The sequence below is a fragment of the Mus caroli genome, chromosome 2, assembly GCF_900094665.2.
Source record: "Mus caroli chromosome 2, CAROLI_EIJ_v1.1, whole genome shotgun sequence".
Lineage (NCBI taxonomy): Eukaryota > Metazoa > Chordata > Mammalia > Rodentia > Muridae > Mus > Mus caroli.
This window is the reverse complement of record NC_034571.1, coordinates 167,631,197-167,653,998: the sequence shown is the minus strand read 5'-3', so window position 1 is coordinate 167,653,998 and position 22,802 is coordinate 167,631,197. Positions and strand designations below refer to the sequence as shown.

General features: G+C 49.7%; 1 protein-coding gene and 1 pseudogene across 3 annotated transcripts in view; one reads left to right on the top strand and one right to left on the bottom strand.

Annotated features, from left to right (window-relative positions):
- The window catches only part of Phactr3 (phosphatase and actin regulator 3), a 222,372-nt gene that overhangs the window by 186,733 nt on the left and 12,837 nt on the right, over nucleotides 1-22,802 (bottom strand). Inside the window, exon 1 of one of the 3 annotated variants that reach the window (XM_021152538.1) lies at nucleotides 11,249-11,815. The exons of the other annotated variants lie outside the window; for them this stretch is intronic. Coding sequence (XP_021008197.1) covers nucleotides 11,249-11,363 — 115 coding nt within the window. The 5' untranslated portion in view covers nucleotides 11,364-11,815. Of the gene's footprint in view, nucleotides 1-11,248; nucleotides 11,816-22,802 lie in introns of those variants that run through there. 3 annotated transcript variants of the gene reach the window in all.
- Nucleotides 20,218-20,582, top strand: LOC110286109 (annotated as a pseudogene).

The following is a 22,802-nucleotide window of genomic DNA, read 5'->3' as shown; positions in this document are numbered from 1 at the left end:
TAGCTTGGATTTCCTCTATGGATACTCCAGTCAGACAGCTCTATAGGCTGTGGGGACCTCTTCCCACTCTCCATGCACATGGCTGCATGTAAATATCAGCTGATAGAGAAATAACCATCAAAGGACCCTAGACCAGTGTGATAATAACGGATGGCAGAGACTGCATCATGCTGGTGCCTCCATTATCTCTACCTCAGGCAAGATCTTCAGGATCTTTCTATACTTCAATTATTGGCCACTATGGCATTAGGAATATTTTAAGACCATCTTCCTTTTTCACTAAAACATATAGGTTTTAAAAATTATCCAAGCCGGGCGTGGTGGCGCACCCCTTTAATCCCAGCACTCGGGAGGCAGAGGCAGGCGGATTTTTGAGTTCGAGGCCAGCCTGGTCTACAGATTGAGTTCCAGGACAGCCAGGGCTATACAGAGAAACCCTGTCTCGAAAAACCAAAAAAAAAAGACTGTCTTCTAGCTGGGCGTGGTGGTGCACGCCTTTAATCCCAGGACTCGGAAGGCAGGGCAGGCGGATTTTTGAGTTCGAGGCNGGGGGGGGGGGGCTGTGGCAGCCCTGGCTAGACTTAAGAGTATATCCCTGTGACAATCAAAGGAGCACAGTGGAAAATTATCTGTTGGCCTGAAGCTGGCCATGTATCAACTCCAATAGAATCTACAGGAGAAAATGTTGACCCTGAAAGGCCGATGTGTTTAATTTCCACCTCTGCCCAAGACAGCATTAGCTGGGCTGGACCACAGGCTTGAGATACATAAGAGACACACAGGGAACAGTCACTGCTGAGCCCAATGGAGATCGCCTGCCAACTAGCTTGCAGACACCCCAGGATGGAAGTGTGCTGATGCAGGCCATGTGGGGGATTGGAAGGGGCACTAGGGTACTTCTGCAAGCCTGTAGCACTGCAGAGAAGGAGCAGAAACAATGTGTCTAGCATGTACCACATACATAGCTTGGATTTCCTCTATGGATACTCCAGTCAGACAGCTCTATAGGCTGTGGGGACCTCTTCCCACTCTCCATGCACATGGCTGCATGTAAATATCAGCTGATAGAGAAATAACCATCAAAGGACCCTAGACCAGTGTGATAATAACGGATGGCAGAGACTGCATCATGCTGGTGCCTCCATTATCTCTACCTCAGGCAAGATCTTCAGGATCTTTCTATACTTCAATTATTGGCCACTATGGCATTAGGAATATTTTAAGACCATCTTCCTTTTTCACTAAAACATATAGGTTTTAAAAATTATCCAAGCCGGGCGTGGTGGCGCACCCCTTTAATCCCAGCACTCGGGAGGCAGAGGCAGGCGGATTTTTGAGTTCGAGGCCAGCCTGGTCTACAGATTGAGTTCCAGGACAGCCAGGGCTATACAGAGAAACCCTGTAAAAAAAAAAAAAAAAAAAAAAAAAAAAAAAAAAAATTATCCAGTCCTCCCTGGGTACCCATGAGGATTGATCTAGGACCATAATCTAGAGATTCAAGTCCCTGACAACAAATGGCTGTTAGTTTGACTAGAGCCCATCTGCCTTCCTGGGTGCTTTAAGTCATCTCCAGATGAGTTTTGATGACAAAAACACTGGAAATACTGTTAGTTGTTGCCAAGCCAATACACACACAGGCACACACACACACACATACATAAAGATGGCTCCATTGTAATATTGAGCAAGCATGAGGACCCAAGTTCAGATCCACCCACATAAACAGACTATCTGAGCACAGCCATCCACCTGTAGTCCTAGTACTGGGGAAGAGGGGGGAATCCCTGCTGCTCACCAGACAAACCATCCATATCCCCGTTCATACGTGAAGCATAAGAGGATAATAAAGGCTGCAGGCAGGGCAGGCAGACCCTCAGAGCAGGAGCAGAGACCGTCCCGGGGCTGAAGGAAGGCCAGTAGCTCATTTAATCTGCAGAACAAACTAAACCCAGGAAAGCACCACCCAGGCCCAGGCTCTCTTCTAAAGATAAGCAAGAAGACCACTTCTGGACTCTCTTCTGATTTTAAATTATCAGGAGGATTTTTATCTTCGCCTGGATACAGATGTTCATGAATGAACACAAAGGAAGAGGGATGATGGTGGTGGTGGTAGTGGTGATGGTGATGATGATGATGATGACGGTGGTGGTAGTGGTGGTGGCGGCGGCAATGATGACTAGTTAACAGACACATGGTTCGTTAGTAAAAGCATGGAGACAGGCAAGTGTTTGGACAACTTCTGAAGAGTGTTCTATTCAAAACAACTTCATAATGCAATGAGTATGCTTATAAGGTGGTACAGACTCGGCTCCTGCCCTCCCCTCACATCCTGGCAGAGATATTATACATCTGCCAACTAACCACTGTCCATGCTGATTGATGAGCCCATGAGGTGACAAGAACATGAGCTGCAGTCATCAGAGAGGGGACCTGCCGCAGTTCTGCACGAGGCTGGCTGATTTCTCTCTGTCGACTATCTTGACTTTCAGTGAATAAAAGTCTTGTCCCAGTGGCCATTCTAGTTAAATGAGGTGGGAAATGGAAGGGGGCAGGCACTCTGCACTTAAGGAACTACAGATGGGTGTACCCTGTGCAGACTGCTCCATCTGAAGGAGTTGGCTTCCCAATGAGGTGCAGGAGCTGTCAGATGGCGTGGCAAGTGAACTAGGACCCAAGTTCCATGCCCAGAGACCAGGCATGGATGTGCATACTTCTCATCCCAGCACTGGGGAGGGGAACACAGCAGGACTCTTGGTACTTACTGGCCAACCAGACTACTTGCAAAGCTCCAGGTCAGTAATAGACCTTATTTCTTTAAAAAAATAAAATAAAATAAAAAACATGATAGATGCCTCCAGAGGAAGGATATCTGAGGTTGACCTCTGACCCATACATTCACACACATGCACTCAACACACTTGGCTGCTGCATATACAACATGCACACACAGAGAAAGGGAGGGGGGAGAAGGAGGGAGACTGGATGGTGCAGGTAGGGTGGGTGGAGCATGAAGGGCAGGGAATAAGACTCTTTAAAAGCCAGGCAGTGGTGGCACAGCCTTTAATCCCAGCACTTGGGAGGCAGAGGCAGGCGGATTTCTGAGTTCGAGGCCAGCCTGGTCTACTAAGTGAGCTCCAGGACAGCCAGGGCTATACAGAGAAACCCTGTCTCAGGAAACAAAACAAAACAACTCTTTAAGCCAGTCGCACCTGGTTTAACAAAGGCACCACATTCTGAGGAATGGCTAGACAGCCTTTTTAATGCACACGTATCGAAGAGTGTATCTGCACTTCAGTAGATATAAGAAGAAGAATATAAGACTCCAGTGTCCTCAGGAGCACAATCTTACAGGACCACAGCCTGTGGTTGTCACATAGAACCTGAGCACGTGTGTGACCGAAGGAGGGTCAGCCCCTGGCTCTTCAAGGGAAAACTGAAGGGAGTTTGGTTGTCCCCTGTGCCACAAGAAATGACAACAAGCTCATTTGCCTTCGGTCACTGGTCAATTAAGACTGGACTCTGGCAGAGACAGTGACTTCCTCTGTCTTGTTCCTTGGATAAACACCACTCAGTGAATTTTGGATGTCCATGATTTCGAGGCCTGGGTCATTCAGCCTGGCCCAAGCTTATTTCTTAGGAATAAGAAACAGAAAACATAAGGCTGTCCACCTCTCATGTGAACCACAAACCCCAAGCCTATAAGCAACATCTTTTGATTTGGTCACACGATATACTGTTTTTAATCTGATGTAGCAGTGGCTGGGACTGAGTAGTTAAATGCCCCATTGGCCCCACTGACTATGTGCCTGCTCCTCTTTTTTTTTCTTTCTTTCTTTTTCTTTTTTTTTAAACCATGCTGGGAATCGATCCTAGGTCCTCACAACTGCTAGGCTCTACCACTGAGCCACACCCTCAGCTTTGCACCTGCTCCTGTTAGGAACATCACTGTACTATACTCCTACCAAACTAAAAACAACTACACTTCCCAGCATCCCTTGCATCTGGGAGTGGCCATTCAATGCCCTTCTGGTCAAGATGGATGTTACCAGCAGGGCTCCAAGAAAGCCAAGTCATGCCTAGCATTTAGACACTCTGTGCCTTTCACTAGAGGTGAAGAAGTCATGTTGTAGCCAGGATACAGTAACAATATCACAGAGCCATTTTCCTGCCCCAGGGCAGACCCTGATCTAATTTATTTAAACCACCAAGTCAAGGTAAGACCTAAGTGGTTAATTTGTCAATATTAAATATCACATCTTCCATAAATATGTGGATTATCATGACAGCTCCTGGTAGAGGCTCTCTACTGGGCTACTACCCCACTAGGGACCACTTCTGTGCCAGGCTCCTTTCATGACTGTGAATCCTATCTATAGACACTGCAGTTGGGCCCCTGAATAAAATGAGTCGTAGGGTATGGGATGAAAAAAATTTCAAAGCTAGAAATAATGGGTCTCAAATTCTCTGACACACTAGGTTAGAGGCAAGCTGCCTTGATTCTTGTGGTATCTCTGCCTACTCTGCCTACCCTAGGACAGCCCACCCTGCACACACCCACTTGTTCCTGTGCTGAAGTCTTCAGTCTGCCCTGACTTCTCCCTAGAAGTCAAGGTCCCTGGCAACGATAGTAAGCTCATCACAAGAAGACACCCAGCAAACATGTGTCTAAACCCACTCACCGAAGACCAGCACGCCAGCCGATAGCTATTAGGAGAGAAGATAAAGTGGAGATTCAGTGCAGGTCCTGGCTAAAAGCTTGGATACAGAAGCACGGAAGTACAGTCTCCACATCAAGGAGCCGGGGGCAGAGGAATGTTGAGCAAGGGAAAGAAGTGATGGCGAAGCCTTTGGAGTCAATGTCTGGGGGTCAGCTGCTCACACATCATATGGCTTTGACATATGGAGGACCAGAACACAGAAAGAAATGTTTATCCTCCCCATCACCCTGTCATCAGTAACTGAGGTAAGTAAGCACTTGACCCTGAGGGACATTGTCCTCAACACCCTGACAGAGCCAGGCACCAGGGCACTGGGACTGGCCCTCAGTGTCCATCACAGCTCCCTACCTTCCTCTTCACCGGTTCAGAGCTTCCCTGGACTTGTTAATGACAGATTGGATCATTCCAGGAGATGCTGGGATGTGGAGACTCCTAATAGCTATGCCCACAAATATCCTCACCGTGGAACAGCAGAATGCAGGACAGTAACTCAGCATTAGGCCATCTCTCCAGTACTGAGGGGAGCCTGGGACCTTAGGCATACTTGACAAGCATTCTACCACTGAGCTGTTTCTCTGGTATCTTTCAATTTTTAATTTTAAGACACTATGTTGTTCAGGCTATCTTTGACATAATCAGACCAAGGAGGACCGGGAATCCTTCCAGCATGAGACCCAAGACCACAGAAACATACTGGCATATCTGCCAGTCAAGTCTGGGGAGTCAGTCCTTCAGGGAGCCTCCGGGCTTAGAGCATCACTGGTCAGCAAGCTGTCTATAGGCTAGAACTTTCAAGATTTGCAGTTTCCAACATAGAGACCATAGTGACACATGACTACTAAGTACTTGAAAAGGGGCCAATGTATGCGGAGAAATGCAATTGTCATTTTAACTGTGTTTTGTGTGTGTTCAAGATGTCACCTGCAACTAGTGGCTAGAGTGATAGTCAGGCCAGAAAATGTCCATCAGATCAAAGGAGGGAGATGGGGCTGTGAGATGTCCATCAAATCAAAGGGGGAAGGCAGGGCTGTGTGGTCAAGAAGACAGAAAGGGAGCTGTGCTCTGACATATTTGCATCCAGTATGCTCAGTTCTCACCAGCCATGGCCAATACCTAAAACACTGCTCATGGCCACTGGCTTCTATGTGTGAGCCAGGGAACAGGAACTCCAGAAGTACCCAATCACATTCTGTGTGGACACCCCACACTTCCACAATTAGTAGAAAACACTGCAAGTTTTCAGACTCTGTTTTCGTAAAGCATGTAGTTTTTATTTTTAATAACCCTGAAAAAACTGACAAGGTAATTACTGCGTAGTTCTACTGCTAATTAAAACATGTAGTCGCTCTGCAAGGGGCCAGAGGGAGATCCCCAGAACTCAGGACTCCAGAGGAAGAGAACACTCGAGGAATACAAATAGAAAGAGCTGTGATCCCAGTTAGCTATACTGTCCTTTGCTCCTCGATACCCCCAGGCAGAGGACCCCATTGAGGGTCAGAGACAAAGGAGTGCCCAGAACCAATGGGCACATCACAGACTCGCTCTTCTGTAGAGTACATGAGAGAAAGAAAGAGAAGGAGACAAAAGTCAAGTTTGAGGCAGTCTCCAGGGTGGGAAGGGAGGCGGGGCCCAGAGTGGGAGGTCACAGGGCAAGTGAAAGTTTCCAGGAGGTCAGAGGCAGCTGGATACAGAGCTGTGGGAGGAGGTGTTAAGACTGACAGTCCCATGATGAAACTGTGATAAAAAGAACATTCCAACCAGCTAGAGCTTCTGCCCAGCTATAGGAGGAATGGACCATGGAGGAAGCAGGCACCCTCGTCCAGAGTCTACAGGACTGTGCCTCTCCATCAGTCTGCAACTCTGGAGGGAAGGTTATTCTATCTTCTCTGAGCCACAGGGCAAAGGTGACCCACCTCCATAGAAGATAGCTGTAAGTTCCTCCTGGATCATTCCCACCTGCCCCATGGCAAACCTCATCAGTTGATAAAGGATAAAGGTCAGGATAAAGGATAATGGTCACTCCATACCCTAAAAATCACAGGATGGCCCTGCCACACAGAGAGACCCTGACCACCACAGACAAGATCACTGAGCAGAGAAGACTTGGTTGGAGGTACTGCCTCGTTATACAATGGTCCCTCCATGTTAAAGCCTGGATGAAGGTCCATCTGAGGCTACACGGAAACACTTCAAAAGGCATTACAAGTGGCTGTGGGCTGGTCTGTGGTCCTGGCATCTGGAGCCCAAGGAGATGAGCTTCGAGAGGGCAAAGGGAAGACAGAGAGTAGCACAAGGACACACCTGGAAGAAGAACGACCCAGATGGGAGAAGGCTGAAGAGGGAAGTATAAAGACAAGAAAGGGTGCAGGACCAGAAACCTGACAGCTCAAGGAGAGAAAGCTGAAGCCCTGGGGACTCTGAGCTCCTTGGAAGGAGAGAAGCTTGTAGGAACACTCCATGGCTTGTTGCAAGTTTCATTCTGGAAGAAAACCTCACCCCGGATTAGGTACAAAATACAGTTTACAAAAAGAACCCTGCAAGTTGCAGAAGGAGCCATGACTGGAGCTGAGACATTGACACACAGGGACAACCAACTTGGGGGAAGTAACTTCAGCCCTGCAAGCCGGTCCACGGCACAGATGGGGATGCTGAGAAACTGTACAAGAGGAAGCCACAAGAACACGCTCAGTGCAACTGAGGAATTGCAAGTTATCACAGATCCCATTTGTCACCCTTCGTGCTAAGAAACACAAACTCATGACCTGGGGTATTAGTAAGATTTGGGGCAGAGGGTAGTGTCACCGTCTGCAACAGCTCCTGTAAGAAGTGTGAAACAGTATATACTGAACAGAAGGGGTAATGTCATTACCATAACAAGTGTGGACTCCTGTGGCTCGGAGATCCCATGAGCTGGCATCCAGCTATCATTAGAGCACCACTCTAATCAGACTTTGCTCAGGCCACTAGCACCATGTTATCCACCATGGGTAAACACGGGACATAACACAACTCCTCACAGCTAAACGAGAAAGCACATTCCTCGGACTATTGCTGCATGACTGCTTACAGAGAGGAGTCGGCTGGGAAATGCTGTCCTCTGAGTACAACAGGTGTTATCTCTGTCCCATCTACTGGGACTATCTGCAAAAGACCCCTGAGGTCAGGTGCGTTGACTGCAGAGGTTCTCTTACAGAGGAGGGGCTAGAGGGCTACTGAATTCTGACCTGAGATCCTATCCCCTCCTCTCCTCCCCTCCCTGTTAGTAGTTGTATATAATTCTGTCCTGCATCCTTAATGAAATGTGACCTTGTAGCCTTGGGAAGTGCTACAGTATATGAGACCATGGAAGGCAGGTAAATTCATACCACTCTGGATGGTTGGCCATACAGTTGTTATCCATGCTGGGGTTAGATCCTCTGGTAGTAGAGCTGTTTTGAAGTTGCCTATATTCCCGTAAGTAGCCACTCATCTATGTTCTGTAAGGAAGCCCAATAAACTCACAGGTTTTTCCATATTAGATTTTGATAGAATTGTATGTAGCTCAGTCATTGGTTTTCTAGAGGGAAGGACTAGACATCCAGTTACATCTCCTCAGGGTGAGAGTTCTCTAAACAGACATAGACACAGTGGTATGGTAAGCTCCACATAGCCAAGGCAATTAGATCACAGAGTGAAGACTTGTCCACATGCCACACCCCTGTGGCTGTTTTCCACCCATCTGGTCCTGTATCAGGAAGGGAAGAGCAAATATCAGAGCGGGGGACTACAGGGTAGTACTGATGGGGAGAAAGAGGGGCCAAAGCACCCTGAGCTTGCTTTTCCAAGAATGTTTTTGAGATTTGACTAAGAGAATGTTGTTAAATTCAAAATGCCTTGGGGAAGGGTAAAAGCAATTTAGGACTGTTTTATAAAAACAAAGACTCTAGATGGAGGTAGGCCACTCTTCTATGCCCCTGAATCTGGCCATTGTGCGGCTACTGGCTGGGTTTAGCGTTCAGGAGTGACCAGCTAGAGCAGCAGGTAGCCAGAAGGAAGGGAACCTGCATGGAGGGTCAGATGAAGGGCTGTGCCAAGAACTGATTAGAACATCAGACTCTCTGGAAGCCCCAAGTCACATGCAGTATGGATGATCATACCAGGGTGGATGGGTGACAGACCCTATCAAGATACTTTAAAAATAAAAAAGAAGAATTTTAAAAGGCACAACTCAGTCAATCAGGTGGTACGTCACATTTAGCTTGTCTCCCACCACCTTCCGCATATGCAAGCACCTTCCACACCCCACCCTTACTGCTTCAGGTTTGTGGATGTCTCTCAACAGGAAGATTTTCTCTTTGGCCAGAACTCCACTGTTGAACACAATCCACAGATGCTCAATACCTGGCTCTACCGTTCATAGAGTTTTAGACTTTTCACTCCCCCATAGCTGCTCGCTTGGCTCCATTCTGACCATTCTAACCTGTCGACGGCTCCAACACACGTCCTCCCATGCTAGATTTCATCCTGGGCGTCGGAGCCCTCCTCCCTGCTCCCTCGTGGACAGAGAGCAGCCCACCTGCCAAACCTGTCACTGCCTCCCACAGATGCATCAGCTCACAGACAGCCAAAGAGCTAAATCCTCCATAATTTCAAGTTTGCCTCTTTTTACTGCTAAAGAGACAAAGGAGTGGAAGTGATTGTCTGGTAAGGGGCCATTCACCTTCCACAGTATCTCTGAGAGCTAGGAAAGCTATCTGCCATGGGTGTTACACAGGACTAAGGGAAGACTCCATTACTGACTTAAGGGTCTGCTTGCTGCAGCCTGCCCTGGAAACTATGGAAATCAACTTGCCCTCCTAGAGTCAGGGACTCCCTCTCCTGGCACATTGAGGTGAGCAGGTGTGACCGACTCTGTCAAAGTCCTAACAAAGACATCTTCTAAGACTCGGGTGGGTTTATGGCTTAAAATTTCCATAACAGGTCCTGGTACCCACAGAGCTACTTTATTTTTGTTTATTTATTTATGTTGGTTATTTCATTTTGTTTACATTTCAAATGTTGTCACCTTCCTGGTTTCCCCTCCACAAACTCTCTCATTCCATCCCCATGGCCCTTTGCCTCTATGAGGGTGCTCCCCTATCCATCCCCCCCATTCCCACCTCACTACTCTAGCATCCCCCTACACTGGGGCCTCCACAGGACCAAGGGCCTTCCCTCTCATTGATGCCAGTAAGGCAGTCCTCTGCTACATATGCAGCTGGAGCTCCATATGTACTCTGTGGTTGGTGGTTTAGTTCCTGGGAGCTCGTGGGGGTCCAGTTAGTTGATATTGCTGTTCTTCCTGTGAGATTGCAATCCCCTTCAGCTCCTTCCGTCCTCCCCCTCACTCTTCCACTTCGGGTCCCTCAGAGCTACTTTTTAAAAGGGGGTTTTCTGGGCAATATAGCTCTTATGGAATCTCTCCCTACAAAGCCAGTCTTTGCTGGCCCATGGGATTTAATGTCATTATTTAACAATCATTTAACACCATTCAGCCCCCCATTCATGAGTCCTTGGATTTAAAGAGAAGTGTACAAAGGAAGGCAAGGCACGGCACGGTGTTATCAAACAGCAACTAAGAGGAATTCACAGAACTGAGCCCCTCCACTTGACACACACACACACACACACACACACACACACACACACCAGCTCTGATTTTTTTTTTTTTTTGAAAGATCCATTTCAGAAGCTCTGACTTCTCCCCAGAAGTGAAAATTGCCTTCTGGTGGAGAAAGGTTTTAATGATCACTTTGCTTCCTGCGTCTCCATGGTGACAGAGCACACAGCCCACCCCCTCCTGCTTCATTAGGCCTTTCTTGGTCCCAAGGAAAGTCATCAATCAAGCCACATAGATGCCTCTGTGACCTGTTTATCACCTAAACAATCCACATTGCCTTGAATGTGGAAGAGTGGACAAGCCCACAGAGCAGAAAGAAACCCTCGCGATGCCGGCTGGCCTCACACCCTTCATTTCCCCACAGCAGCTCTGTCCAGCACACCTGTCCCGGGAGGCAGGCGCGCCCAGGTGCGCCAGACCTGGCTGGAGTCCTGGTGCCCAGTGACAGCCTTGGGCATGGTGGCTGCAGGAGTGTACTGCTGCCCTGATCCTTCGGGTGGGGACCCTGTACAGGACCATAGAAGGGCCTGGACAGAGAGCAGAGTAGGCACCAGTCCTGGGCAGAGGTGACCTGCAGACCCTTCCACTGGTCAGTCAGCTGCACACCATGGCACTCCCTACTGGGGATTCAAAGACCAGCAGCCAGCCAACAGAGCACACTGCAGAACACCTAGCTCTACCAGCAAAGCGGTTCCTCTCCGGACAAAGGGCTCCGAGGCAGCCCTGTTTGCTGGGGACAGGAATCACGGGCCCTCCTGGCACCTGAATCGGATCGCTGTCCCCCCAGTAAAGGCGGGGGTGGGGGGAGCTGTGGCGCGTGGGGACGTGGTCCCCATGCCACCTGCCTCGTGTCTCCCCCACCCCGCCTGGCCGCCCCCGCCGGGCCCAGTACCTGGGTTCTCCCCGGCGTCCGTGGAGGTGGCTGAGGAGTCGCTGAGGAAGCTGGGGTCACTCTGCGAGCGGCCCCGCGACACAAGGCAGCTGCTGCCGTCCTCGGATGCGGCCATGGGAAAGGCGACGCGGGGGCAAGTTGGAGGGAGATGCGGAATCAGAGCATCCTAGGCGGCCAAGGTCACCGGCGAGGGGGCTGGAGAGGGCGTCTTTTTTAAAAGGAAAAGCAAAAGGGACCAGGAAAGAAAAAGAACGGAGGAGGACGCCAGGCTGGCTTCAGGGTGGGGAGACAAAAGCTTTGCAGGCTGCAGCCAGGCGCATCCCGGCTTGCGCGGCCTCGCTTTGTTATTTATTCGTATTTATTCCCATTCTTCTGCTTATATTCCAAGGGAAAAAAAAAAGTTGAACCAGGAAATAAAAACTTTTTCTTGTCAGTGTTTATGTCGTGCTTGGGGCTGGGGGAGATGTCCAGGAATGTCTGGGGGTGCTCCCTCCCCCCACCCCACCCCCCACCCCCCCGAAAAAAAGGGAAAAAGGAGAATCTTTGCTCTTGCAATTGCTTTAATCTGAAAGCTGTTCTTGGAGCATCTGTTGGAAAACATTAGGATTCTCCCATCATGCCACGGGAGGAGCATGACGTCACGAAGCTGGGAGTGAGAATGAGTGGTGATGGGGAGGGGTCTCAAATACCTGGACTGTCGGAGGCTAGGGAGATATAGGGACTGGATCGTAGGTTATAATCCGCCCACCACCATACCTGGGGCTCTAGGACAGAAAGCAGCCACGTGCCCTCTCCCTCCCCAACACCCCCTACCAATTCCCCCCCACCCCCACCCCGCCCTCCACCAACAGGAAAGGAGGAGCCCTGAGGCGAGGGCGGTGCCTCCCTTGAAGGCACTCTCCAGGCAGATCCTGGCGGCTGGTTTTCCTGGCCCTCCTCTTGGAGATGGTTATGACATGGTCTTCCCTACTCTCACCTATCCACAATGAAAAGGGGGCAGCATCGAGTGCCTGGCCAGGATCTGTGGGGCACTACTCTCTTCCCCTCTACCCATTCCTCAGCCCATAGGCATAGGTGCCTTCCCGGGAGTTTCACCTTTAAGGAAACTGAGGGGACCAAGGACTAGAGGGAACAGCGAGGAGGTTCCCCTCCCCCTTGTCTAAGGAAGCCTTTCTCCCTTTCCTAGTAGGAGGTTGGAGGTGAGCTGACAACTCCTCTACCCTACAATGGGAAAAACTAGGAAAGGAAAGTCTTATAAGGGCCAAGAATAGGGTCAGGGACCTTGCTGTGTCACCTCGATGGGTTGGAAGATGCCCAGGGGATACTGCAAGAAATAGGAGAAGTGCTTAGACTTCACTCTTGGGCAGACGATGGCTCAAGTTCCAAAATAAAGTTCTAAAATTCAAAACAGCATAGAAAACCCACTCTTTCTGATCACTGGGCACACACTAGGCAGGAGAGCCTTAAACTGTAGACTAGGTCATTCTCAGACCCTGGCTGGCACACACATTGTAAGGATGTGGCTTCCTGGTTGGTGTGCAGATCCCTGTCCAAGAAGTTCCCAGCCTCAGTAATCTGGAGTGGGAGTGGTGGTGAAAGTCTCAGTCTCCCCCCTCCCCCTCCCTCCCTCCTCCCCCTCCCCCCTCCTCCTCTCCATAAACTCTCTGGAATAAATGGACTAGATGCCCCTCCAGACTGAGCAGGAGACCACCCTTCATGGTGGTCCAAAAACACAAGCAAACCAGCCATCTGTCAACTGATTACTGTCATATGGTGGCTCCTACCTGTAATCCCCACATTCCAGAGGCTGACTGGGGTGGAATTCACGACTTTGGAGCCACCCCGGGCTAGACAGTGAAAACCTATCTCCAAGGAAAGTAGTGAGACGCTAAGCATCGTGGCAGGCCACGAGACACCCGCACGAGAGAAGACAGCATGAGATGCTCTCGCTCTCTTCTGACCCCATTGCAAAGAGGCATTGAAGGATAAATGTGAGGCTTTGCGGGTGCCTAGGACAGGGCAGGGAGCAGAACAGAAGGAGGTTATAGCCAAACGGGCGCATGGTTTCCTTGAGGTAACCCCAGATACTCAGGATGATCTAAAATTGGCCTGTGGGAACAGTTTCCTGACTCTACATTCACTAAAAATCCACAGAAGTCTACATGCTACAGGCATGAGCTTTGTAGTACACCAGTTATTTTATAAAAGTTTTCTTTTTTCCTTTAAAACATGCATGGAGGTGTTAGGCTGATATTGGGTCTGAAGAGCACTTGGTTTTCCCCTCTCACCTGGCAGCCTACCTGTCCCCTCTTCAGAATCAAGTGACTACTCATTAAGTGAACGAAGGTATCCTGGGTTAGAAAGCCTAAAGCTGTTTCCCCCAACTTAGAGTAATCCTGAGGACCAATAAGGCTGCCCCAGGGCAGCTGGAAACACACACACACACACACACACACACATACACACACACAGTATGTGTACCCAGAAGAGATAAGGAAAAGCCCACAGGAGGACCAGTTCACTCCCACATTGTCCGAGCAGGCTACATTCTTACAGAGAGTACTGATTCATAGATGTGTCTGCCTGTCTATCAAAGATTTCCTGAGCACTGTCTGTGTGGCTACCCCTGCAATTTCCCAGAGAAGCAGAGTAAACAAATGGGGCTTGGCATTGGTTTGGTAGTACTCTATGGACAACTCACAGACAAGCCATGAGGCTGGAGGAGGGGTGGGTCTGGTGAGAAGAAATGATGTTCAGGGACCCAAGGCATGAGAGAGCAGCCTATCAGGACTATAGGAGGTATCCCCAGGTAAAGGGAAGATCCAGGACAAAGCTCATCAGAAAGATAACACAGATTTCTACCATTCCTGCAAAGAGGCAGGGCTCAGCCTGGTGTCCTGTACCCTCCTGGCAGGGCCCAGCTTGGTGTTCTGTGAGCCCCATCACTCCTTGTCTTTTTTGGAGTTTGCCTTTTGTTCAAGAATGGAGCAGAGCAACCATAGGCAGAGGTGTGTCTCCAAAGGACCTTTTGGCTGCTGTTGAGGAGGCACAGGCTGATGGGATGGGGGGCACGGAGGTGAAATAAGAAGATGTTAAATTTGCGGGGTAGAGGCTGAGGCTGGGCTGGGGGAGTCAGAGTCAGTGGGCAGGCGAGCTGCAGATAGAAGAGGTGTGGATGAGAGACAGAAGCAAGATTTGATGGTTTGATGATGCTACACTGGTGGGGGCAGGGGGCAAGGGAACCTCGAGTCTAACAGTGACAGGTGAGCTGGAGGTCCAGAGAAGGGGGGGCCAAGTATCACAGGGGTTCTCCATCAGGCTTGGTGGTAGGAAGGCACAACCCACAGCAAGACATACCTGTTCTGCTCCAACGTTCTCAAGTCTGAGGGACCCTCTCAGGGCCTGCATTTCCACAACTGTAGACTGAACACAGCCTCTGCTGGCTAGTGAAGCCACTCACGGTCCAATGGTGGGTGCTAACCCAGTGCTGAGTCACATGACCTACTCTGTCCTGACACCTTCTGCAGGCTGGCCTGTCCCCCTCGGAGAACATACACAGCCAGGCTGTAAGCTGTAGGGTGCATGACATTCTGAGTGAACATGTGCTGTTGACAAGGGCACGGCCATGTCAAAGACCGCAGAGTCTCAAACCCACAGAGGAAGACAAGGCCTTCCTCCCCCTGGGGCAATGCGCAGATGCATGTCGGGCTCTCCTCTTCTGCAGTTGTGGATGGTGACAGTGTGTGCAGAAAATGTCCACTGTAGCTTTCTTTCACCACACCCTGGTGCTCCCACATTTGCAGCCCACCTCATAGATCCTGCTTCCTCCTCCAGAGACACACAGTAACCCTCTCTCTATGTCCAACTCTATACAGTAAACATGCCAAGCGTCTCCGGTGCTGCAGTAGATGAGAACCCAGACCTCCAGATCCCAGTTGTCTTTGTCTTGTCTTCATTTCCCCTCTGTCTCAGTCAGGTCCATCCTTAGAGCCATGCTGGATGCTGCAGTGAGCTGTGGTCCCTCACAGGCTTGTCACCAGGCAGGGATATGGATGGTCACTGGGATCTGCATCTCTTTCACATGAGTGCCTATCAGCTCCTTGTTCCCTGGAGCTAAGTCTCTGGACACCCTACAGAGATAATAATCCAAGCCATCCCTTTAGAGTGGGGCAGTAGTGTCTGTTGCTAGCTACACAGGGTACACTAGCTACAGTGGTGTCACTAGCTACACAGGGCGCACTAGCTATAGTAGTGTCACCAGCTACACAGGGTACAGTAGCTACAGTAGTGTCAGAAGCTACACAGGGATTTCTGTCAAGTTTGCCTGTTGGTGCCTGTCATTTAGGCACTAGCATCCAGCGAACAGCGCTATTAGCCAGACAAGAAAAGGAATACATGTGGGGGCGTCTGGCCACACAGGCCCTGACCTGGAAGTGAGGATTCCAGCTCCATGTGACATCAGAGGCCACCCTAGTTCCAGTCCCATATAGTGCAAAAGGCAGCACGTTGATACACATCAGGACCCCACACCAATGTCTCTTCACCCTTACTGTTTTTGAAAACACAGAACTAGCAAACTTCAGATACTTAAAAAGAACTTCTTAAGCAATGTTTTTGGCTGAATCTCAGGGGCCGGCTTAAGAGGCACAAAGGTCAATATACCCAGAACTTGGAAATTTCAGCGTTGAGTCAAGCAGCCAGCTCTGCCCTCTGCTGGCCATGAGGAGAAACTGCACCCAAAGCTTGCCAGACAGCTTTGAACTTGGTTCTCTTTTCCTATAGCTCTCCACCTTGTGTTCCCTGCTGGTGAGACTACTCAAGATAGTGTCCAGAGCAAAATCCTCTGGCTGGGGAAATTGTTCAGTGGGTTCCACCTTGAGGACAGGAAGTTCTGATTCCCAGATCCCCACACGTTGGGCAATCTGTATTCTCAGCACAAAGGAGGAAGAGATGATCTCCGCTGAACAAACTGGCTAGATGGACTAGTCAAGTCAGTGAGCTCTGGGTTCAAGTCAGAGACCCTGCCTCAAGACAGAAGGTGGAAATGGACCAAGACAGACACCAGATGTCAGCCTTAGGCCTCCAGCACACAGGGTCCTCCCTCATAACACACACACACACACACACACACACACACCATACATACGTGTCCATATAGCCCCTCCTCAAGCCAAAAGTTGGAGAGTTGCTTAATGGTTAAGAATGCTGGCTGAAGACCTGGGCATGGTGGCTCAAGCTTTAATCCCAGGGCTCAGACACAGAGGCAGGCAGATCTCTGAGTTCAAGGCCAGCCTCGTCTACAGAGCAAAAAGGAGGAGGAGAAGGAGGAGAAAATAAATTAAATGAATTGCTGAGGGGGAGGGGGAGGAGGAGGGGGAGGGAGAGGAAGAAGACTCCTCCTCCTCCTCCTCCTCCTCCTCTACAAGAACAACTACAAGAACAGCAGCAGCAGCTGCTCTTGTGGAGGAGAGGGTTCAGTTCCCAGCACCCACATGGGTGGCTTATGACCATCTGCAACTCTAGTTCCAGGGGATCTGATGCCCGCTTCTAAATTCCATGGACTGCACACATGTAGTGCGTGTGATACGTTTCTATACTCACAGACACAACATACTAAATAAATAAATAAATATGTGTTTTTTTTTTAAATCCCTGAGCAATGAGAGATAGCACACACCTGTAATACCAGCACTTAGGAAGTTGAGGCAGGGGAATTACTAGTTTCAGGGAAGCCTGCATCTGCATTTCATAGTCAGTTTCATACCAGACTGGGCTATAAAAGGGAAATCCTGTCAAAAAAAAAAAAAAAAGCCAACAATGGTGGCACATACCCTTAGTCCCAGACTCAAGAGGCAGAGCCAGACTGATCTCTGAGTTCAAAGCCAGCCTAGTCTACAGATTGAATTCCAGAACAGCCGGTGCTACACAGAGAAATCTTGTTGGGGAGGGGAGCAGAAAGAAGTGGGGGCAGAAAAAAAGGTCAAAGGCATGGGTGGGAGTGAGGAAAACTAAAGCAGTGCGCTTCCCTTCCCTGGTCACCGCTTCTCCTCTGAGACGGGCTTCTCATAGCTTCCTGCAGATGCCCCTTTAGGGTCCCACTCACTTTTAGTCTGTCTGTTCAATCCTCTAAGTCAGGGTTGAAGATCTGAGCACAAGATGGGGCTCTGGCATTTTTCACATGTGTGTGTGTGGCCTTAGGCTGGCTCCCACAAGCTCTTTGACCCCAGTATGTGGATGAGGGGAGGCGGCTCCTTACCAGCACTGTGCCCTTGGCCGGACACATTGACACTATCCTGTGTGTTTAGGGAGGTGCCGCTCCTGCCTTTTGATATGCTCTTTCTGTCCCTAATGTATATCAGCTGCAGGGACAGAGGCATCTGTGACCAACATTAGTAAAAGAAGGCTAACAGATTAGCCAAGTATGAGAAAAGACCCCAAGAACACAGATGGAGAGTAGCTGCCACCATTCATGTGTTTGTGTCATGGGTCACGTGATCATTCTCTGCACTGCCCTCACAGAGCTAAGCACCTGCTGGGATCTTTCATCTCCCTGCAGTGAGAATTGCCAACAGAAGAAAACTAGGCACGGGGATATGAATGAAGAGTGTCCCACGAAAAACACACAATGCGAATTCTGTGTGGCCCTGGCTACCTCCTGTTCCCTGCCCTTAATGGCTTACTGGGCCTGAAGCAGCAGCCCTGTGGTCCCAGTGAGGGAAAATTAGGGACCCAGCAAGAAGTGCCTGGCCTGGGTGAAGACTGGAGCCCACATCCTGACTCTAGCACTGGGCTCCTTACCTCACACAGACCTTTCTGGGTTTTTCAGATTCCCTGAGAACCTCAGACTTAGATAAAATGGAGGATAAGCTGGCCGGACAATGTAACAGCTTTATGCAGAAGTACGTCACTTTCTTGTGGGACTGGAAGCAATTCTGGGGTTGGAATACTGATGGTTTTCTAAACAACAAAAGTTGAGGTTTGGTGAGAACCTGTGACTTACTGAAGGCCCCACATCTCATGGGGATCACAAGAGATCTCTTCCCTCCCGTTGCTAGCCCATCCCTGGTACTGACCCACTTCATAAAATTGTCTGTCTGATCCCTGCCTCACATCACAGGCATCAACCAGCTATCAAACACCAGCTCTGCACCAGGCCCTGTCCTGATGCCTGCTAGTCACAGGATGATGTGGGCTTAGCCTGCATGAAAGAGTTGAGTGCCAATGTCATCACTGGAGGCACTAGGAAACATGGGAGTAGCTGATCAGGTTGGGAGAGGTCAAGAAATGTATTGGTTACCTTGCTTCACTGCTGTGACAGATGTCTGGGAAGAGCAACAGAAGGCAGGCAGAGAAGGGAGGGAGGGGGTGCTGAAAGGAAGGAAGTCAGGTAGACAGGAAGGAAGGGGAAGAAAGGAAGGAAGAAAGAGGAAGGAAGGAGAAGGAAAGAAGGAAGAAAAGAAGAAAAGAAGGAAGAAAAGAGATGGAAGTAGAAGGAAGGGAAAGGCAGGTAGGCAGGAAGAGGAAGGAAAGAAGGTTGGAAAGAAGGAAGGCAGAAAGGAAAGAAGAAAGGAAGAAAAGAAGAAAGGAAAGAGAAGGAAGGAGAAGGAAAGAAAGAAGAAGGAAGTAGGGAAGGAAAGAAAGATGGAAAGAAGGAAGGAAGGATAAGGAAGGAAGGCAGGCAGGAAGGAAGGAAAGAAAGAAGTCAGGAAGGAAAGAAAGAAGGGAAGAAGGAAGAAAGGGGAAGGAAGAAAAGAAAGTAGGTCGGTAGGTGTATTTTGGCTCACAATCCAAGGGTCCAGTCCATCCTGGTAGAAGGGCACACTGGTAGGAGTGGAGGGAGTTGTTCACATCATAGCTGCAGTCGGGGAGCAGATGAATGTTCAGGCTTTGTCCTTGCGTCTCTTTTTGATTTAGTTCAGGACCCCATTCCATCGGGTAGGTACTCCCACCTCGTAGGTGCTCCCACCTCTGCCCAGTGTAGAGCTCTTCACGTCACATACAGAGGTTTGCCTCTTAGGTGAGTCTAGATTCTCATGAACTTGACGGTCAAGGTTAACTCTCACTGGCTGGAGTTTTGTCAGCTCAACACAAGCTGGAGTCCTCTGAGAAGAGGGAACCACAATTGAGAAAATTCCTCCATCAGTTTGGTCTGTGGGGTGTTTTCTTGATTGACGGACTGGTGGAAAAGGGCTCAGCCCACTGTGGTTAGAAACACCCTAGGCCAGGCAGTCCTGGAGTGTTCACATGGCAAACTGAGTAAGCTGTGGGGAGCAAGCCAGTGAGCAGCCTTCCTCTGTGGCCTCTGTATCAGTTCTACCTCCAGGTTCCTTCCTTGTGAACTGTAAGCTTTAAGATGAAATAAACCCTTCCTTCTCCAGGTTGCTCTTGGCCATGGTATTTACTAAGCAATCTAAGACTGGGAGGTCAGGTCCTTAGGATGAAGTGGCTTCATAGCCACATAGGTGTGAGACTGGCCAGACATGGGTGGGTTAGGGAGTCAAGGCTTGGATGTGAAATGTCCCCATAGGCTCATTCATTTAAATAATTGGTCCCCAGCATCACATTTGAAGACTGTGGAACCTTCCGGACATGGGACCTACCTGGATGATGTAGGGCCATGGGAGCAGACCTTGAAGATTATAGGTTGGGCCTACTTTCAGTCTAACTCTTGCTTCCTGATCTGTCCATATATTTAATGAGTTCTGTCATGGCTTCCCGCTACCACAGAGCCCCAGGTGCCATGTGGGGCTTTTCCCTCCATGGTGGAAAGTTCTTCATTAACCTGCAGGCAAGGGGAGGGGGGCTCCTCCTGTTAAGTGTTTGCTCAGAGTGGAGAGAAATCTAACTACGTAGGCATCACGGGTCTGAATAAAGACTTGGTCCCTGTCTGTTGCCATTGACAGGACATTGCACAGGGGTGTGAGGATTCATTCTCGAACCAGGCTGCTTCAGCCGTGAACAACGCCGAAATGGCCAAGATTAAGGCTCAGGACCTACGCGGCAAGAAGAAGGAGGAGCTGTTGAAACAACTGGACTATCTGAAGGTGGAACTGTCCCAGCTTTGGGTCGCCAAAGTGACAGACGGCGCCTCATCCAAGCTCTCCAAGATACGAGTTGTTCACAAATCTATCGCCCGAGTTCTCACTGTTATTAACCAGACTCAAAAAGAAAACCTCAGGAAATTCTACAAGGGCAAGAAATACAAGCCCCTAGACCTGCGACCCAAGAAGACTAGAGCCTGCGCCGCCGGCTCACCAAGCACGAGGAGAAGCTTATGACCAAGAAGCAGCAGCGGAAGGTGTGGCTGTATCCTCTGCACACAGTCAAGGCCTGAGATGACAACGACAATAAAGTGCGAGACTGACTGGCAAAAAAAAAAAAAAAAAAAAAAAAAAGATTCATTCTCTAAGGACAGTGAGAGGCGTGGTTTCCATGACCAGGGGCTGAGGTAGCTCCTGTCACCAAGGACTCAGAAGTAAGGAGTCATCTAACTGTCATCTGCAAGCCTCAGCTCCCACTTAAACCTGAACAGCTCAGATTCATGACTCTGGAGGAGGTCAGTGGGGTGTAGACAATGGTAATGTGTGGAGGCCAGGGTCAGAAGCAGCACTCGGAGGACAGAGAAGCCCGGAGTGTTCTAGGAGGTGTGGCAGTGTGTGAATAAGACTCTTCCAGAAGGTACCAAGAAGACAAATCCACAGGTCTCCTGACTCAGCACAGGAGAAGGGTGAGGTCTTCAGATGGGACTGCAAGGGTCTGACCATGCAGAGCCTACCACAAAGGAGCCTCTTGGACCCAGGTGTGTCCCTGTTACGGTCACATGGGTGTGTTCATCTCACACCGGTTGTACTGGCTAGTTTTGTGTCAACTTGACACAGCTGGAGTTATCACAGAGAAAGGAGCTTCAGTTGAGGAAATGCCTCCATGAGAGCCAACTGTAAGGCATTTTCTCAATTAGTGATCAAGGGGGAAAGGCCCCTTGTGGGTAGTGCCATCTCTGGGCTGGTAGTCTTGGGTTCTATAAGAGAGCAGGCTGAGCAAGCCAGGGGAGGCAAGCCAATAAAGAACATCCCTCCATGGCCTCTGCATCAGCTCCTGCTTCCTGACCTGCTTGAGTTCCAGTCCTGACTTCTTTGGTGATGAACAGCAGCATGGAAGTGTAAGCCAAATAAACCCTTTCCTCCCCAACTTGCTTCTTGGTCATGATGTTTGTGCAGAAATAGAAACCCTGACTAAGACACCGGTCTCTCATGACTCACTCATAGCTCATGCTTAAGTAACGGTCCTTGCCACTCGCACACTGCACCTGCCCCTTTTCTATCCAGTGTGTGTGCTCAGTTATGACTGCCAGGTTTACGTGCTTGGGAAATCTAGAGCTCAGCCTACTATTTACCAGGACACCGATTTCCACCCAGCCCTCCATGACAGACACCAGCTAAGCATTCTACTAAGTCCTGGCTCACACAGCATTAAGTGGGCCTATAAATTATTCTCCCCCTGCCCTCCCTTTCTCCTCCCCAGAGCACTCAATTTATAGGTGGTACTTTAAAAAGTCCATCACAGATTCTGTGGCCATAAAGATGAGAATTCCAGGACTCAACCCACTGCAACCTGTGTTAGCAGCCATGCCTCTTCACCAGTTCTTGCCAGCGTGACCCACAGTCACCAGCTTCAAAGCCTGTTATGTCTCTTCACATGGGTGCCCATCACCTTAGAGCTCCACCTAGGAGCATTTGCCAGCATCCACTCTGGGCATATGAACAGCTACCATGGCTTTTGGCAGTCACAGGGGATGACACTCACTGGGCACCAACCATTGCCCCTCTAGTCCAGCAACTTGGGGTCCAAGAGAAATTCTCCTGCTTTATCTGTGCTGCTGTCTTGGGGGTCCACAAGCCTCCTGGGTCTTTGCAGTTGCTGCCGGAGGAACATGTGGCAGCCCAAAAGATACCTATAGATTATAGAATACCAGATCTTCAGGATGTCAGCAGAGTGTGCTGGGCTCCACTCCCTTCAGATCCTGCGATGACAGAGAAGGTAATAGATAGCTCTGTCATCCAAGCATCAGGGACCTGAAGACCACATGGCCCCGAGCTCACAGGATGACCTATTTGGGTTGATAGCTTTGCTCTTCATTCATTGGTATCTGTGCCCACTTACTAAAGGAGTGTTCATAGAGAACATGCCATGTGTCTAGCAGAGGGGGTGGGAATGAGAGAGTTCTGACAAGATGGCGGCCTAGCTTGGGGCGATGACACCAGGCTATATGAACAGCTGGGAAGGTTTAAGATAGGGGTTGGGGAGGTATGGTACTGCAATGAGTGGCAGTAGAGGGAAGGCAGTACCTCAAATGCTCAAAGGACCCCAGCACCCTCACATCTGGAGCCACCTCAGAAAAGCTCCAGCAAGGGCAGCATGGGCTATCCGTTTCCTCACTAAAGCATTCTCAAGCTAGACAGCGCCCAAGAGGCAGACAGAAGACCAGTGCAGAGCAGGCAGATGGTGGTTGTGCAGTGGATGGGATGTACCAGAGATGCAGCTAAGAATGGCCAGC